The sequence below is a fragment of the Mustela lutreola genome, chromosome 7 (genome assembly GCF_030435805.1).
Source record: "Mustela lutreola isolate mMusLut2 chromosome 7, mMusLut2.pri, whole genome shotgun sequence".
Lineage (NCBI taxonomy): Eukaryota > Metazoa > Chordata > Mammalia > Carnivora > Mustelidae > Mustela > Mustela lutreola.
The window spans coordinates 107,325,443-107,341,905 of record NC_081296.1 but is presented as its reverse complement, the minus strand read 5'-3'; the positions used below and the strand labels follow the sequence as shown (position 1 = coordinate 107,341,905).

Genomic DNA, 16,463 nt, shown 5'->3' with positions numbered 1-16,463 from the left:
ACCTCTCCTTCTGTCTCATCTTTCCTATACTGACCTCTCCTGTCTTCTGTTTGGCAGGCCTCATATGATTACATTGGACCCATGGAGAGAGTCAGGGGAGAGAGATCTCCCTTAAATCACATCATTAGTAGCTTTAATTCCATTTGCAAAGTCTTTTCACAGCAGTCCCTAGATTAGTGTATAATTGTATAATCAGGGACAGAAATTTTAAGGTGTTACCTCTGGAACTATAGCCCTGCCATAGAGTCCTTTCTCAAATGTCTGTCAGTCACTGTCTGTCTGTTCATATATTTAATAATGGGGCATTACAAATACCAATAGGAAGTCCTACATTAAATGATATTAACTTGTCATCCTTCTCTGGGGTATTTAGACATTAAGTGAGCTTTATCAAATGTCTGTATCTAAAAGATTGTTCCCTAGGCCTGTTCAGATTGTCCTCTAAGAGATCCTAAAGGGCATGCATCTAAGGGATGGGTTTAATCCAGTATGGGACAGGATTTGTTTTTGTTTTGTTTTGTTTTGTCAATTTTCAGTGCTTGGTCATGCTTGATGTTTGGCACTATGAGTCAGTGTGTTTCCCATTGGTATTTCCTTTTGCAAACACCTTGATTTTATTTTTCTCTTGTTAAGTCATTTACTACTCTCCCAATCTGGCTTCTGTCTCCCAAAATTTTTCTGCCTTTTTTTAATGTGATATTTTCTCCTATTTTTTTTTCTTTTCTTTATTTAGTATCATTCTGGGGAGGATTGAAAATAAATGCACAAGTTCAGTGTACATGTTTAATAAGAAATTCTCTAGACAGAATTTATTTATTTTTAAAAATATTTTATTTAGGGGCGCCTGGATGGCTCAGTGGGTTAAGCCTCTGCCTTTGGCTCAGGGTCCTGGGATTGAGTCCCGCATCGGGCTCTCTGCTCAGCAGAGAGCCTGCTTCCTCCTCTCTCTCTCTGCCTGCCTCTCTGCCTACTTTTGCTCTCTCTCTCTGTGTCAAATAAATAAATAAAATCTTTAAAAAAATATATTTTATTTATTTGACAGAGAGGAAGTATAAAATTTAGTATGAATGAAAGACAGCACTGCATTTTGGTAAATCCATTTAAAAATAGTTGCCCAGGTGTATTTTAGTTAAGTATAAATTTTAATTATTTTTGCTCTTCACCAGGCCCACTTTTATATTTGATTCAGATTTCTAAATTCACCGTGTAATTCTTTCTTGATACAAAACACAATAAGTAAATAAGTCCTAAATTCCTGTATGAATGAAATAATCAGTGTCTTTTGTGGAGGTGTAGGTTTACTTTACTTTTTGGTTGTAATAAAATGAAAACTTATTCACGGGCTTCATGTATAGTCAGTGGCTACCCTGTTCCAATGTAGAACTGCCTATCATTTGAGAAATAAGATGTCATTCTTCCCCTCGCCCCACGCCCCTTACCCTTTCCTTAAGCTACTAGTTATCAATAAGAAGTTGGAATCAGAATTACCTATGAAGCTTTTTTTTTTTTTTGAGATATAATTGACATATTAGTTTCAGGTATATAAAATAATGATTTTATATATGTATACATTATGAAATGTTCACTACAGTAAATCTAGTTAACGTCCATCACTAGAGCTTTTATAAAAACAAGCTGCTGGAAGCCCTGAGTCAGAGTATATGGGGGTATGACTGAAGTATATATTTTTAGTAGTATTTTTAACTTCACAAGCAATTCTCTTGGACACTTATGGTTAAGAACTTTTTTATATGCTTATGACTGACCCAAAAGCTAGTTACACATAGCAATATCCATTCTTGTAATAACATTAATAGCTGGTTTGTGAGCTGGACAGGAAATGACCGAGGAACAAAAATCTCAAAAGGATGAATCATGTAGTATAGTGATTCTCAAGCAGAAGGGACATGCCAGAAACATTTGGGATGGATTTTCAAATTAAACATGCTTTCTTTCCCCTCTCCCACTAAACCTGCCTATGATGAACTGTGATAGAAGCATGTCCTATATCTCAGGCGTGATTCATTATATGTCCTTTTATACTTGTTTAGATTTTTCACCCTGTACCAGTACATGCTATAGTTTGAACAGAGGAGAGATAGACTACTACCACCACCCTACCTGACACTTGATACTGAAGTAGTGATTATTCAAAAGCTTGGGATTTTATAATGCCTTTTGGATCTCCCAACCTGGTAGTAATTGGCATTTAAAGGCCAGGGTATACTGAGCATTGAAAGTTTAACTCATAAGTGATTAGGTCTCTTAGAATGTTAAATCTTGTTTATTTTTAAAGTACACTGGGAAAGGGGTGCCTGGGTAGCTGAGTGGTTAAGCCTCTGCTTTCGGCTCAGGTCATGATCTCAGGGTCCTGGGATCGACCCCGCATTGGGCTCTCTGTTCAGCAAGGAGCCTGCTTCCCCCCATCTCTCTGTCAAATAAATAAATAATTTCTTTAAAAAAAAAAAAAAGTACACTGGGAAATAATGGCTCACTTCTACTAATTAAATATGGGTCAAAAAAATACACTTCGTTAATCTACATAAAGCAGTTAATCCTAATGAATTAAACTTCAAAAATTACATTTGAGGATAAGTTGATTAACTTCTTTTTACCTAGAATATACAAGAATGAAGAGAATCTTTGATTTAATTAGGGAACTTTAGTTAAAGAATAGGCTATACTATTTTTAACTTTAAAAAGAAATCAAGGGGTGCCTGGGTGTCTTAGTTGGTTAAGTGTCCAGCTATTGATTTTGGCTCAGGTCATGATCTCAGGGTTCTGGGATTGAGCCCTGCATTGGGCTCTGGGTTTACCGTGGAGTCTGCCTAGGATTTTCTCCTGGTCTCCCTCTGCTGCACCCCTCCCCCTGCTCGTTTTCTCTCTCTCTCTCAGATAAATATATAAATCTTTAAAAATTTTTTTTTAAAAATATCAGACATCCCTGGAAGCTTTTTAAGAAAGTGACCATTTAAGGAGCAAGAATTTTATTTCTAACGCGATTTCTGCTGCTTAGTACTTAAAATATACATACCTCAAATTTATTAATAATTAAAGAGCAGTTATATCACCTGTCCTCTGTTAACATGTCTCTTCAGGACAGTTTTTCTGGTAATTCCATTTTTGCATTTCAGAAAAACATTCCCCAGAAAATAGCCTGTAGAATACGGGACAAAATAAAAAACTGACTTGTACCGGAGTGTTCATAGTAGTAAAATTCAAATAACCAACAGAAAAACAGAAAAAAAATACGGTTATTAAAAGGTTTTTTGGACTTATTTTTTAAACGTGGGCTGAGGTGTACATAAAATAGGTTTTTAAAAGAAGATTGTATTCAAGAGACAGATGCAAGAGAGGAAGAGCATGAGTAGGGGTAAGGGCAGAGGGGGAGGGAGAAGCAGACTGCTTGCTGAGTGGGGAGACAGGCACAGGGCTTCCATCCCAGGACCCTGGGATCACGACCTGAACCCAAGGAAGATGCTTAACAGACTAGCCACCCAGCTGCCCCTAAGATAATTTTTTTTTTTTTTTAAAGAAACTCAAGTGTGGTTTGCAGTGATTGCTACCATGCACTCTGCGTGAAAATTAACTTTGACTTGAAACCTAATAAGAAAAAAAAAAAGAAGAAACCCAATAGAAAAATTAGTGAAGGAAATATGAATGTCTAAAAACTTTTGAGATGTACATCACTAGTAAATAAAGAAATGTAAATTAAAGAAAATAAACATACTGTTTTTCAAGTAAGTGAAGCTTTAAAAAACACATGTGCCCAACTTGCTCCACTTTTGTCTAAAAATTATTATGACCTTTGATCTAGTAATTCCACTCCAGTGAATTCTTGAAGAAATGAAATGTGGAAAAATATGTGCATGGATGGATGTTTGTAAAATCATTATAATGGGTTCAGTATTAGAAGAATGGTTAAATTATGCTATATTTACACAGAATTTTATTTATTTTTTAAAGATTTTATTTATTTATTTGACAGAGATCACAAGTAGGCAGAGAGGCAGGCAGAGGTAGAGGGGGAAGCCGGCTCCCTGCTGAGCAGAGAGCCCGATGCAGGGCTCCATCCCAGAACCCTGAGACCATGACCTGAGCCAAAGGCAGAGGCTTAACCCAGTGAGCCACTGAGCCACTTAGTTGCCCCCCCAGTACATCTATTTGTACATCTATTAACATAATCCCTTATTTACATAGCCGTATTCCATTTTTCAAGAATGGGTTTTAAATGACTTAACTATTTATACTTTTGTAGTTTCTAAATTTATACCATAATCACATATTTTTTTAATTAGAGAAAAACATTAATACCTAGTACTTAATGGAGTACTTATTACATGCCAGGCCTTGTTTAGAGAACAGTACCCATATTAATCATTTAATTCTCACAACAAACTCCTGAGGTACTATTATTCTCATTTTACAGATGAGAAAACTCAGACGCTGGCATGCAGAGTAGCTTGTCCAGACTCCCAGTTACTAAGTAGTGGAGCTGTGTGATCTGAATTGCAGCTGGTTTGACTGTGTGCTTCAGCCTCAGAACGGGTCTCAGCAGCTCTACAGCAGTCTGCTCCGTCCTGCTTTCAGGTCCTCTACAAACAAAAAGTTTCCTGCGTTTGTAATACTAGATTGAATCTAGGGGAAACTGTGAGCTTCTGAAGACACAAACTGCTCCTTGTAAAACTCCCTCTGATCTAGTAATTTTCAGCCCTCAAACTTTAGTCAGACAACCATATTTATTTGTTCTGTCATTACAGAACACTACAGATTTGTCATTTTCTGGAATTTTTGAACAGAATTATATAGTGTATACGCTTTTCTTTTTCTATTTTATTTTTTTAATATGCTTTTCTAATTCCACTTAACGTAATGATTTTGTGATAAATTCACATTATTGTATGTATCAGTTTCTATTTACTGATGACTTGTGTTCCATCGTGATTAGTATTCCACTGATATGAAAATACCACATTTGGTTTATCAGTTTGGGTTATTTCTAGTTTTGGCTTCTGTGAGTAACGCTCTTTACTTAGGTGCTGTTCATTTTCTTGAGTAAATTAAGTAGAAGTACAATGGTGAAGTTGTATGTTTAACTTTATAAGAAACTGCCAAACTTTTCAAAAACTGTCTCATTTCCCATTTCCACTGGCTGGGTATGAGAGTTCCATTTCCTCCTCCACGTCCTCACCAACATCAGCTGTTATCAGTCCTACTGATGTTGGCTACTCTGAGTACGTAATACTTTCTCATAGTTTTAACTTGCATTTCCCTGATGCTTAACCCACTAAGCCAGGCGTCCCTGTTAATTTGTTTTTTAATAAAGGATAGTTTTTTTGTGGAGTGTGTTTTATGTAAAAAATCTTTGTCTACTTATACTTTCTTTTAGGTCTATGATCCATTTAGAATTATTTTTTGTATATTATGTTACATAAGAGCTAATGTGTTTTTAAAAAATCTATGAATCTCTCATTTAGCACCATTTATTGGTAAGATTTTCCTTTCCTCTTGAATTGCCATGGCACCTTTGTCCAGAATAATTGACCACCTATATTTGGGTCTGCTTCTAGGTCCTCTGTCATATATATATGTCTTACCATTTAGCTAATAATTGCACTTTTTTCTTAAGATTTTATTTATTTATTTGTCAGACAGAGATCACAAGTAGGGAGGCAGACAGAGAGAGGGGAACCAGGCTCCTTGCTGAGCAGAGAGCCCGAGGTGGGGCTCGATCCCAGGACCCTGAGATCATGACCTGAGCCACTCAGGCACCCCTAATTGCACTGTCTCGATTGCTATAGCTATATACGTGATGTCAAGTAGTCTAAGTCCTCCAACTTCAGCCGTCTTTTAAAAAATTGCTTGGACTATTCTAGGTTTGTTTTCATTCCACATGAATTTTACAATCAGCTTGTCATCTTGTATAAAAGAGCAAGCTGGAATTTTAACTTGGATTCTATTGAATCTTTAGCTCAATTTAGGGAAAAACTGACTTCTTAACAATTATTGCAATTCATGGACATGGTATGTAATTTAAATATGTTATATAGCTATTCATATAGGTCATTGTTCATTCTTTTTGTTACTTTTACTTAACATTTTTGCCTCTTACCAGATTCTCCATATGTAAATGATTAAGATAAACACAGAAACTTGTCGTTTTATATAAAACAGAAGAGATTGAATCAATTAAAACTTGGAGATTTGATAATGTTATGAAAGTACTTACATTTACTTCATGTATCATGTGTAACTTACAACATACAGGTTGAATGAGGGATACCGAATAGTCTAAAGCTTTTTTTAAAAAATTGAGGTATAAATGACATATAATAGTATAAAGTGTATAGCATAGTGAATCAATACTTAATATACATTGCAAAATGACCACCATATTCATTCTGCTTACTGTCTGTCACCATACAGAATTAATACAGTATTATTGACTATATTCCCCATGGTTGCATATCACATCCCTGTGGCTTATCTATTTTGTAACTGGGAACTTTTACTTAAAAAAAATTTTTTTGTAAGGTTTTTGTCAGACACAGAAAAAGTGTGCATGCGCACAAGTAGGGGGAGCCACAGGCAGAGGGAAAAGCAAGGAAGCCCTGTGTGGAACTCCATCCCAGGTCCCTGGAATCATGACCTTAGCCAAAGGCAGAGCCACCCAGGCATGCGGAACTTGTACTTCTTCTTCTTCTTCTTCTTCTTCTTCTTCTTCTTCTTTTCTTTTTTTAAACATTTGCTGGTTTCTTTTTTTTTTAACAGATTTTTTTGGGGGGGACAGACAGAGATTACAAGTAGGCAGAGAGGCAGGCAGAGAGAGGAGGAAGCAGGCTCCCCACTGAGCAGAGAGCCCAATGTGGGGCTTGATCCCAGGATCCTGGGATCGTGACCTGAGCCAAAGGCAGAGGCTTTAACTCACTGAGCCACCCAGGTGCCCCGGAACTTGTACTTCTTGATCCCCCTCTAACCATTGCACCTGCCTCCTCACAACTCCCTTCTCTGCTTGCGAACACCAGTTTGTTCTGTGTATCTATGCCTCATGTTTTTGTTTTTGTTTTTGTTTTTGTTTTTTTTAAACATTCCACAAATAAAATTGTGGTACTTGTCTTTCTCTGACTCATTTCACTTAGCATTATATTCTCTGGGTCCATCCATGTTGCTGCGGATGGCAAGAATTCATTCTTTTTTTGTGGCTGAATAGTGTGTGTGTGTGTGTATACACACTACATCTCTTTTTTTTTTTTAAGATTTTATTTATTTATTGGACAGAGAAATCATAAGCAGGCAGAGAGGCAGGCAGAGAGAGGAAGCAGGCTCCCTGCTGAGCAGAGAGCCCGATGCGGGGTCGATCCCAGCACCCTGGGATCATGACCTGAGCCGAAGGCCAAGGCTTAACCCACTGAGTCACCCAGGCGCACACTCCATCTTCTTTATCCATTCATCTATCAGGGCATCCTGAGGTTGCTTCCGTATCTTGGCTATTGCAAATAATGCTTCAACAAACATATGCCTTTTTGGATTAGTGTTTTTGTTACCTTTGGATAGATGTCCAGTAATGGAACTGTTAGATCATAATCTTAGTTCTAGTTTTAAGTTTTTGAGCGATCTCCATACTGTTTTCCATAGTGGATGCACCAGTTTACATTGCTAAACAGTGCACATAATTTCCCTTTTCTGGGGAGCCTGGGTGGCTCAGTTGTTAAGTGTCTACCTTCAGCTCAGGTCGTGATCCCAGGGTTCTGGGATCAAGCCCCACATCGGGCTCCCTGCTCAGCGGAAAGCCTGCTTCTCCTTCTTCCTTTGCCTTCTGCTCTGCCTAATTGTGCACTTGCTTGCTCACGCTCTCTCTCTCTCTTTCTCTGAGGTTATTTAAACCTTTATTTAAAGGTTTAAATAAAACCTTAAAAAAAAAAAAAGATATCCCTTTTCTCCATATTCTAACACTATTTTTTTTTTATAATAGTCATTCTGACAGGTGTAAGATGATAATTTCATTGTGGTTTTGATTTGCATTTCCCTGGTGATTAGTGATTTGGAACCGTCTTCATGTGTTTGTTGGCCTTCTTTGTGTCTTCTTTGGGAAAATGTCTTCAGATCCTCTAATTGGATTGTTTACTTTCCTGTTACTGAGTTCTATGAATTGTTTACTTATTTTGGATATTAACCTGTTACTGGTTATATGATTTGCACATACCTTCTATTCAGTGGGTTGCCTTTTGATTCTGTTGGTTTTCTTTGCTGTGTAGAAGCTTTTTAGTTTGATGTGGTCTTATTTGTTTATTTTGTTTCCCTTGTCATTGGAATCAGATCCAAAAAAAATTTTTTTTGTCTAAAACTGATGTCAAAGAACTTACCACATGTTTTCTTCTAGGGGTTTTATGCTTTCAGGTCTTAGATTCAAGTCTTTAATTCATTTTGAGTCAGTTTGTATATGGTCCAGATTCATTCTTTTGAATACATCTCTCCAGTTTTCTCAGCATCATTTACTGAGGAGACCATCCTTTTCCCATTGTATATTTTTAGCTCCTTTGTCATAAATTGACCACATAGGTATATGTGAACTCTCAGGCTCTTTATTCTCTTCCATTGATTTGTATGTGTTTTTTTGCAAATACTGTACAGTTTTGATTACTACAGCTTTGTAGTTTAGTTTAAAATCAAGCGGTGTATACCTTCAACTTTGTTCTTTATCAGGATTGTTTTGGCTGCTCAGGGTCTTCTTTGGTTCCATACAAATTTTAGAATTATTTGTTCTAGTTCTGTGAAAAATATCATTAGAATTATTAGAATTTCTTCTTTTTTTTAAAAAGTTTATTTATTTATTTATTTGACAGAGAGAGAGATCACAAGTAGGCAGAGAGGCAGGCAGAGAGAGGAGGAAACAGGCTCCCTGCTGAGCAGAGAGCCCGATGCGGGACTCAATCCCAGGACCCTGAGATCATGACCTGAGCCGAAGGCAGCGGCTTAACCCACTGAGCCACCCAGGTGCCCGAATTATTAGAATTTCAATAGGGATTGCATTAAATTTGTAGATTGCTTTGGGTAATATGGTCATTTTATTAATATTTGTTCTTTCAAACCGGAAACACAGAATATCTTTCATTTATTTCTGTCTTTTTTTTTTCCATCAACTCCATATAGTGTTCAGTGTACAGTACAGGTCTTTTACTTCCTCGGTTAAATTTATTCTTAGAAGGGTTCCTTGGTAGCTCAGTAGAACATCTGACTCTTGGTTTTGGCTTAGGTCATGATCTCAGGGTCTTGAGATCCAGCCCCACAATGGGCTCTGTGCTCATCGCAGAGTCTGCTTGTCCTTCTTCCTCCTCCCTCTGCCCTTCCCCATGCTCATGCTCCCACACATGCATACACGCGCGCTCTCTCTCGCTCTCTCTCTCTTATAAATAAATAAGTCTTTTTAAAACAGTTTAAAAAAAAACAGGGGCCCTTGGGTGGCTCAGTCGTTAAGCATCTACCTTTGGCTCAGGTCATGATTCTGGGGTCCTGGGATCGAGCCCTGCATCAGGCTCCCTGCTTGGTGGAGAGTCTGCTTCTCCCTTTCCCACTCCCCCTGCTTGTGTTCCCTCTTTGGCCGTCTCTCCCTGTCAAATAAATTTGAAAAATCTTAAATAAAAAAGTTTAAAAAAAATGTATTCCTGGGTATTTTACTTTTTTGATGTAGCTGTAAATGGGGTTGGTTTTCTCAACTTCTGTTTTGCATAGTTTATTATGTATAAAAACATAACAGGTGGGTTTTTTTTTTAAGATTTTATTTTTTTGAGAGAGAGCGAGAGAGAACATGAGTGGGGGATAGGGATATCATGACCTGAGCCGAAGGCAGATGCTTAACTGACTGAGCCACCCACATGCCCCAAAAAGAACACAACAGGTTTTGTATAGTGATTTGTTTTTACCTTCCAACTTCACTGAGTTTTACTGGTTTATTAGTTCCAGTGGTATTTGAAGGGAGTAGTTAAGTTTCTATATATCGTATCATGTCATCTGCAAATAGTGACGGTTTTACTTCTTCCTTTCTAATTGGTATGTTTTTATTTCTTTTTCTTGCTTAGTTGCTGTGGCTAAGATATAAATCTTAACTTTTTTATGGTTTTAGTTAAACAAATATATAAATGAGTTCTAATATTTTCTCTCTGTACCCTAGCAGATTGTTCTCTCTCTACTTCAAGGCTACTACATTCATTAGATGGTATTGAATACTTCAGGAGATTATTTGTAGAAGTGCCATACTTCATTCTTTTGCATGGCATTAACGTCTGGCAAAACAAACACATACACATACATATATAGAAGAAAACTATGAATTCTTGCATTGGAATGGATTAATAGATGAATTTTCCAGATGTTAAGTGCTTAAATTTTCCATTATGCTACTAAAATAATCTTTCTTCTTATTTTAACAGATATCAGACACCCTGAAGAACTTTCTCTCTTGAAAAAACCCAGAGATCCAACTAAGAAAAAAAAGAAAAAGCTAGATGACCAGTCTGAAGATGAGGCCCTTGAATTAGAGGGGCCTCTTATCACTCCTGGATCAGGTAAGACTTTGCAGAGGCATAGTGTCCTAACCGTGGATGTGTCTCTGTGTTTGTGTTTTTTTGACAAATGGTATACATAGGTCCAGAGAGTGATCAACTTTAAAAAACTCTCTTTCAGCACTTTTTCCCCTCAGTCATCATGAAATCACCACTATGGTCTGTCATGTACAAAGCATTGTGTCAGGTGTTAATAGCTGCATCAGTAAAAAAGGAAGGCTGGTTCTCTGCTCAGGAAGAGTCAGAAAGGGGCAATCAATACTTTAACTGGGCTCCGTTTTTTGCATTGCAAAAATTGGGCAGTTTTCTTAGTATTTAGTTCCTTTTTTCTGTATTCTGTGAAAACCACAATTACTTAGTTAAGACATGATTACTTCTGTGGGTTACTTAAAATCTCTGCTTTGTGTATACTGGTCCCTTTTCACCTTTTTCCTTCAAGGTTTTGCCCCTTAAAGAAGCTTCCTCACATTTCCTTCCAATACCTCCCCAACCTGAATTGGGTATCCTTCTATCTTAAGTCACCAGACTTCTCTGTGTTACATTATATTGCATGTTCTTACCTAATAAATTGTGAGGTCCTGGAGTGATGAAACTGTCTCTTACATTTTTGTTAACCAGAACCTGACTTAGCATGTGGCATCCAGCAGGAGCATAGGCAGTGTCTTTTGGGTAGCTAGATGATTAATTAGATGACATGGTTATTTTGTCCTGGGCATACACAGGGACTGGACGTTACAGTTTCCATGTGTCTCAGCCACACATTTATAAATCCATTTCTTAGGAAATAGGTTCCTCAGTCAGTAAGTAAACTAATTTAACTAATTCAGTTTGTTCTTGGTTTTTTACATTCTGGGGTAATGATGATAATGGAAACAGTTTAGTGCTTACTGTATACCCATTTTACACATTATACTCATGGAAATTCACTTTAGCATATTTTACTTGTGGAAATCACTTAATTCTCACTACAGCCCATTGCAGATTATGTTATTATACTCCTTTTAAGTTTGAAATGGCACAGTAAGGTTAGGAACATCTAACGGCTCATACCTTGTAACTTTTATACCCTTACTCATGTACTGATTGGACTTGGGAAATACCAAAAAATAAGACAATCCTAGCTCATAAGAAGTTTTTAGGCTAATTGAAAAACAGTTACTTTATTTATAAAGTATGTTTATACTATATAAATGCTAAATGAAAATTATAGAAAGTAATGTTCCAGGAATTCGGAAGACAAAACAATTCCAAACAGGGTATATTTATTTTATAGTTTGGGGAGTTGAGTTTGTGAATTAAGCATTCAAAAAGTTCCAATGTTTTAGCAATAAACTCCTCTTCTGATAAGTTGGATACTTTCCCTGTACTGGCATTTTGTTTTTAATTTTGTGGTCTTTTTTACTGTATGAAAATTTTATGTTTTTATGTAGTCAAATCCATTATTTATAGTTTTGGGCCTTCATCCTTGGTTAAGAAAATCTTCACAAATATTAGTAAAATTATTCTATATTTCCTTTTTACACTTTTCTATAATTATTTCATATTTACATACTTTAACTCATCTGTAATATTAACATTTATTATTTTTAATTCACCTGAAATTTGTTTATTAAGTATGGTATGAGGTGATATTTTGGTGGGAAATTTTCTGAAATGTATTAAATACTTGAGCACTCTTTTATTTTTTATTTATTTATTTTTTAAAAGAGTTTATTTATTTATTTTACAGACAGAGATCACAAGTAGGCCGAGAGGCAGGCAGAGAGAGAGGAAGGGAAGCAGGCTCCCTGCTGAGCAGAGAGCCTGATGCGGGGCTCGATCCCAGGACCCTGGGATCATGACCTGAGCCGAAGGTAGAGGCTTTAGCCCTCTGAGCCACCCAGGCGCCCCTTGAGCGCTCTTTTAAAAAAAGAATGTATGAGACTATAGTATCCAGGTTATCAGGCAGATTGTAAAGTTACATGAGGTTTTTAATATTTGTAGTAGGTGGTTCAAGACTGTAGTACTTGTTGAATTCTCTTTCTCCTCCTTAACAGTTTTTGTTATTGTTCTGTATAGTTGAGCGAGCTCCTGTATGTTACTTCATCGTACCTACTTTCTACTTTAAATATGTTGTAAATTTGGCAACCAGGAATACAAGGTAGTTGGGATTGTCACTGAACTGAGACTTGGAAGGAATGTAAAATGTACACACCCTCCGTTCCGGCAGTGCTGCTGGAATTAGGAAATACATACAAACATACCTGGTGGAAGGCATTTGCTGCAGCATACGGTGGAAGTACGTACGTTAGGAAATACATACAAACATACCTGGTGGAAGGCGTATTTGCAGCAGCAGTGAAGTCCACAAAATTCTAAACAAATGAATGCACACGAATCGGGAATGGCTTAAATAAGTTATGGTACCCAGAAGGTGGTGTGTGTAGTAGCTTCAGTCAGAATGGCTGATCTATAGCTTGGCTCTGAAATGTAATAGCTTTTGGCACTGGACAACTTACTTAGACCCCTTGGTTTTCTTCTCTAAAATGAGAATAATAGGATTGTTGGAAACACTAAGTTACTACTGTGGAGCACCTAACAAAATAAGAATAGAAACAATGAAGTGTAGAATATACAGATTAGAGGAAATTGAGAGGGCAGAGAAGTGATCGGGTAGCTGATTCTATTAAATGTTGTGTAATTTAGGGGAATATGTTTTAGAAACTTCATAAAGAAAATTGTCAGTTCTAACTGCATTTAATTCTGAGTAGTAATTATAGTCCATCATACTAGGAACAAAATTTCAATATTCTGACGTTCCTAGTAAAAGACTTGTTTGCTAGATCTTTGAAATACACAATGAGAAGATTTTGCCCAGAAGATAATGTTTTTCTGTCCCTCATTTACATATGTATTCTCTATAGCAGGATTCTTCTTTGCCCACCTGAGCTGGAGTAATGTTTTCAGCCCTTTTAATTACTACAGGGTGCCCAAGTAACCCTTTCACAAAAATGCCTTTGTAATTTTAAAGTTCTAGCTTTTAAGGATATCACTGACTATCACAATACCCTTTAAAGCTAAAAAAGGAGAACTGACAGCTATTTATTTATTTATTTAACGTATAATGTATTATAGTTTCAGGGGTACAGGTCTGTGATTCATCAATCTTAACACACTCCACAGTGCTCACCATAGCGCATACCCTCCCCAGTGTCCACCCCCCAGCCACCCCATCTCTCTCACCCACTCTCCACTCCAGCAACCCTCAGTTTGTCTTCTGAGATCAAGAGTCTCTTACAGTTTGTCTCCCTCTCTGGTTTCGCCCCGTTTCATTTTTCCCTTCGCTTCCCTATGATCTTGTTTCTCAAATCCCTCATATTAGTGAGATCGTATGATAGTTGTCTTTCTCTAATTGACTTATTTCACTTAGCAGAATACCCTCTAGTTCCATCCACGTCCTTGCAAATAGCAAAATTTCAATTTTTTGATGGCTGCATAATATTCCATTGTATATGTATACCATATCTTCTTTATCCATTCATCTGTTGATGGACATCTAGACTCTTTCCATAGTTTGGCTATTGTGGACACTGCTGCTATAAACATTGGGGTGCAGGTATCCCTTCAGATCACTACCTTTGTATCTTTAGGGTAAATACCCAGTAGTGCAGTTGCTGGATTGTTGTAGGGTAGCTCTCTTTTCAACTTTTTGAGGAACCTCCATACTGTTTTCCAGAGTGGCTACACCAGCTTGCATTTCCACAAACAATGCAGGAGGATTCCTCTTTCTCTGTTTCCTTGTCAACATATGTCATTTCTGACTTGTTAATTTCAGCCATTCTGACTGATGTGAGGTGGTATCTCATTGAGGCTTTGATATATATTTCCCTGATGCTGAGTGATAGCGAGCACTGTGTCTTTGACTATGTGGATGTCATCTTTGCAGAAAGGTCTGTTCATGTCTTCTGCCCATTTCTTGATTGGACTGTTTGTTCTTTGGGTATTGAATTTGGTAAGTTCTCTATAGATTTTGGATAGTAGCCCTTTATCTGATAAATCATTTGCTAATACCTTCTCCCATTCTGTCTTGTAGTTTTGTTTACTGTTCCCTTTGCTACGCAAAAGCTTTTTTGATGAAGTCCCTATAGTTTATTTTTGCCCTTGCTTCTCTTGATTTGGCATTGTTGCGAGGAAGAGATTGCTGCCTGTTTTCTTCTCAAGGATTTTGATGGATTTCTGTCTCACATTGAGGTCTTTCATCCATTTTGAGTCTATTTTTGTGCATAGTGTAAAGAAATGATCCAGTTTCATTCTTCTGCATGTTGGCTGTCCAGTTTTCCAACACCATTTGTTGAAAAGACTTTTTTCCATTGGACATTCTTTCCTGCTTTGTCAAAGATTAGTTGACCACAGAGTTTTGATGGTCCATTTCTGGGCTCTCTATTCTGTTCCATTTGATCTAGGTGTCTGTTTTTGTACCAGTACCATAATGTCTTGATGATTACAGCTTTGTAATAGAGCTTGCAGTCCGCAATTGTGATGCCACCAGCTTTGTTGTTCTTTTTCAACATTCTTCTGGTTATTCGGAGTCTTTCCTGGTTCTATATAAATTTAGGATTATTTGTTCCATTTCTGTGAAAAAAGTTGATGGTATTTTGATAGGGATTGCATTATTTTGATAGGGATTGCTCTAAATAGCATAGAGATTTTCCACAGTATTTGTTCTTCCAGTCCATGAGCATGGAACATTTTCCCATTTCTTTGTGTCTTCCTCGATTTCTTTCATGAGTATTCTCTGAGTATAGATTCTTTGCATCTTTGGTTAGATTTATTCCTAGGTATCTTGTGGTTTGGGGTGCAATTATAAATGGGATCAACTCCTTAATTTTCCTTTCTTTGAACTAACAGCTTTCTTTGTTGCTTATTTAACAACGTTAGATACTGCGTATTGCTTTAGTTACTAACACTGGAAGATACATACTAAGAACATCAAATCAGATACCCTGTGGCTAGCAAGTTTTGTTGTTTTTTACTTTGTGTTTTCTTCCTAGACTAGATCATGACAACTACAAAAATCTCTAGTACTATCACCACTTTCTCATAGGTTAATATTCTGTCATTGCATTGAGTGAGGTGGTGGGGAAGGGGTTGTTAGAGTGAAAAGGAAATTCCTAAGCATATTCCTTAATTAGGTAAGGGAAACAGCCATTCTTTTCCCATCATCCGTTAACAGTGTGATGCCCATTTACTCATTTTCTTTTTAAAAATTGTGACTGAAGGGGTGCCTGGGTGGCTCAGTGGGTTAAGCCGCTGCCTTTGGCTCGGGTCATGATCTCAGGGTCCTGGGATCAAGTCCCACATCGGGCTCTTTGCTCAGCAGGGAGCCTGCTTCCCTTCCTCTCTCTCTGCCTGCCTCTCTGCCTACTTGTGATCTCTCTCTGTCAAATAAATAAATAAAATCTTTAAAAAAAAAAAAAGAAAAGAAAAAAATTATGACTGAAGACAAAATACAATTAACAGAGTTAGGACTTCTAGGGGAGGTGCTTTTACTTAACATTATTCTGAACTTCTAAGTCTTAATTTAAACCAATTTTTTGTAGTTTAAATGATGGGGGATGTATTTTCAGTTGACTAAGTCAACAAGTGTTTATTTATGTGCCTCTATTATATGTCTAGCTCTGTTGAACACTGGGGAATTGGAAGAGAAGATATCCCTCCCTTCAGGGGCTTAATTATAAGATATATCTTTGTTAGCAAAATTTTATCTACCCATTTGCTTTAATACTTTATTTGTAAATCTGTTGGAACCAGTTTAGCTATTCACTGAGAAAACAATGTAAAATTGTTCTCAACTTATGTGCATTTATTCAGTTACATTGAGCTGTCTTAAAACGGTATGGATTTCAAAGGGTGATAAATGTGGAT

The 16,463-nt window shown here is 37.1% G+C and overlaps 1 protein-coding gene across 6 annotated transcripts in view; it reads left to right on the top strand.

Annotated features, from left to right (window-relative positions):
- The window catches only part of FERMT2 (FERM domain containing kindlin 2), a 90,550-nt gene that overhangs the window by 52,067 nt on the left and 22,020 nt on the right, over positions 1-16,463 (top strand). For all 6 annotated transcript variants that reach the window (XM_059182118.1, XM_059182117.1, XM_059182121.1 and 3 more), the window contains exon 4: positions 10,428-10,562. In XM_059182118.1, the coding sequence (XP_059038101.1) occupies positions 10,428-10,562 (135 nt within the window). The remainder of the gene's footprint in view (positions 1-10,427; positions 10,563-16,463) is intronic.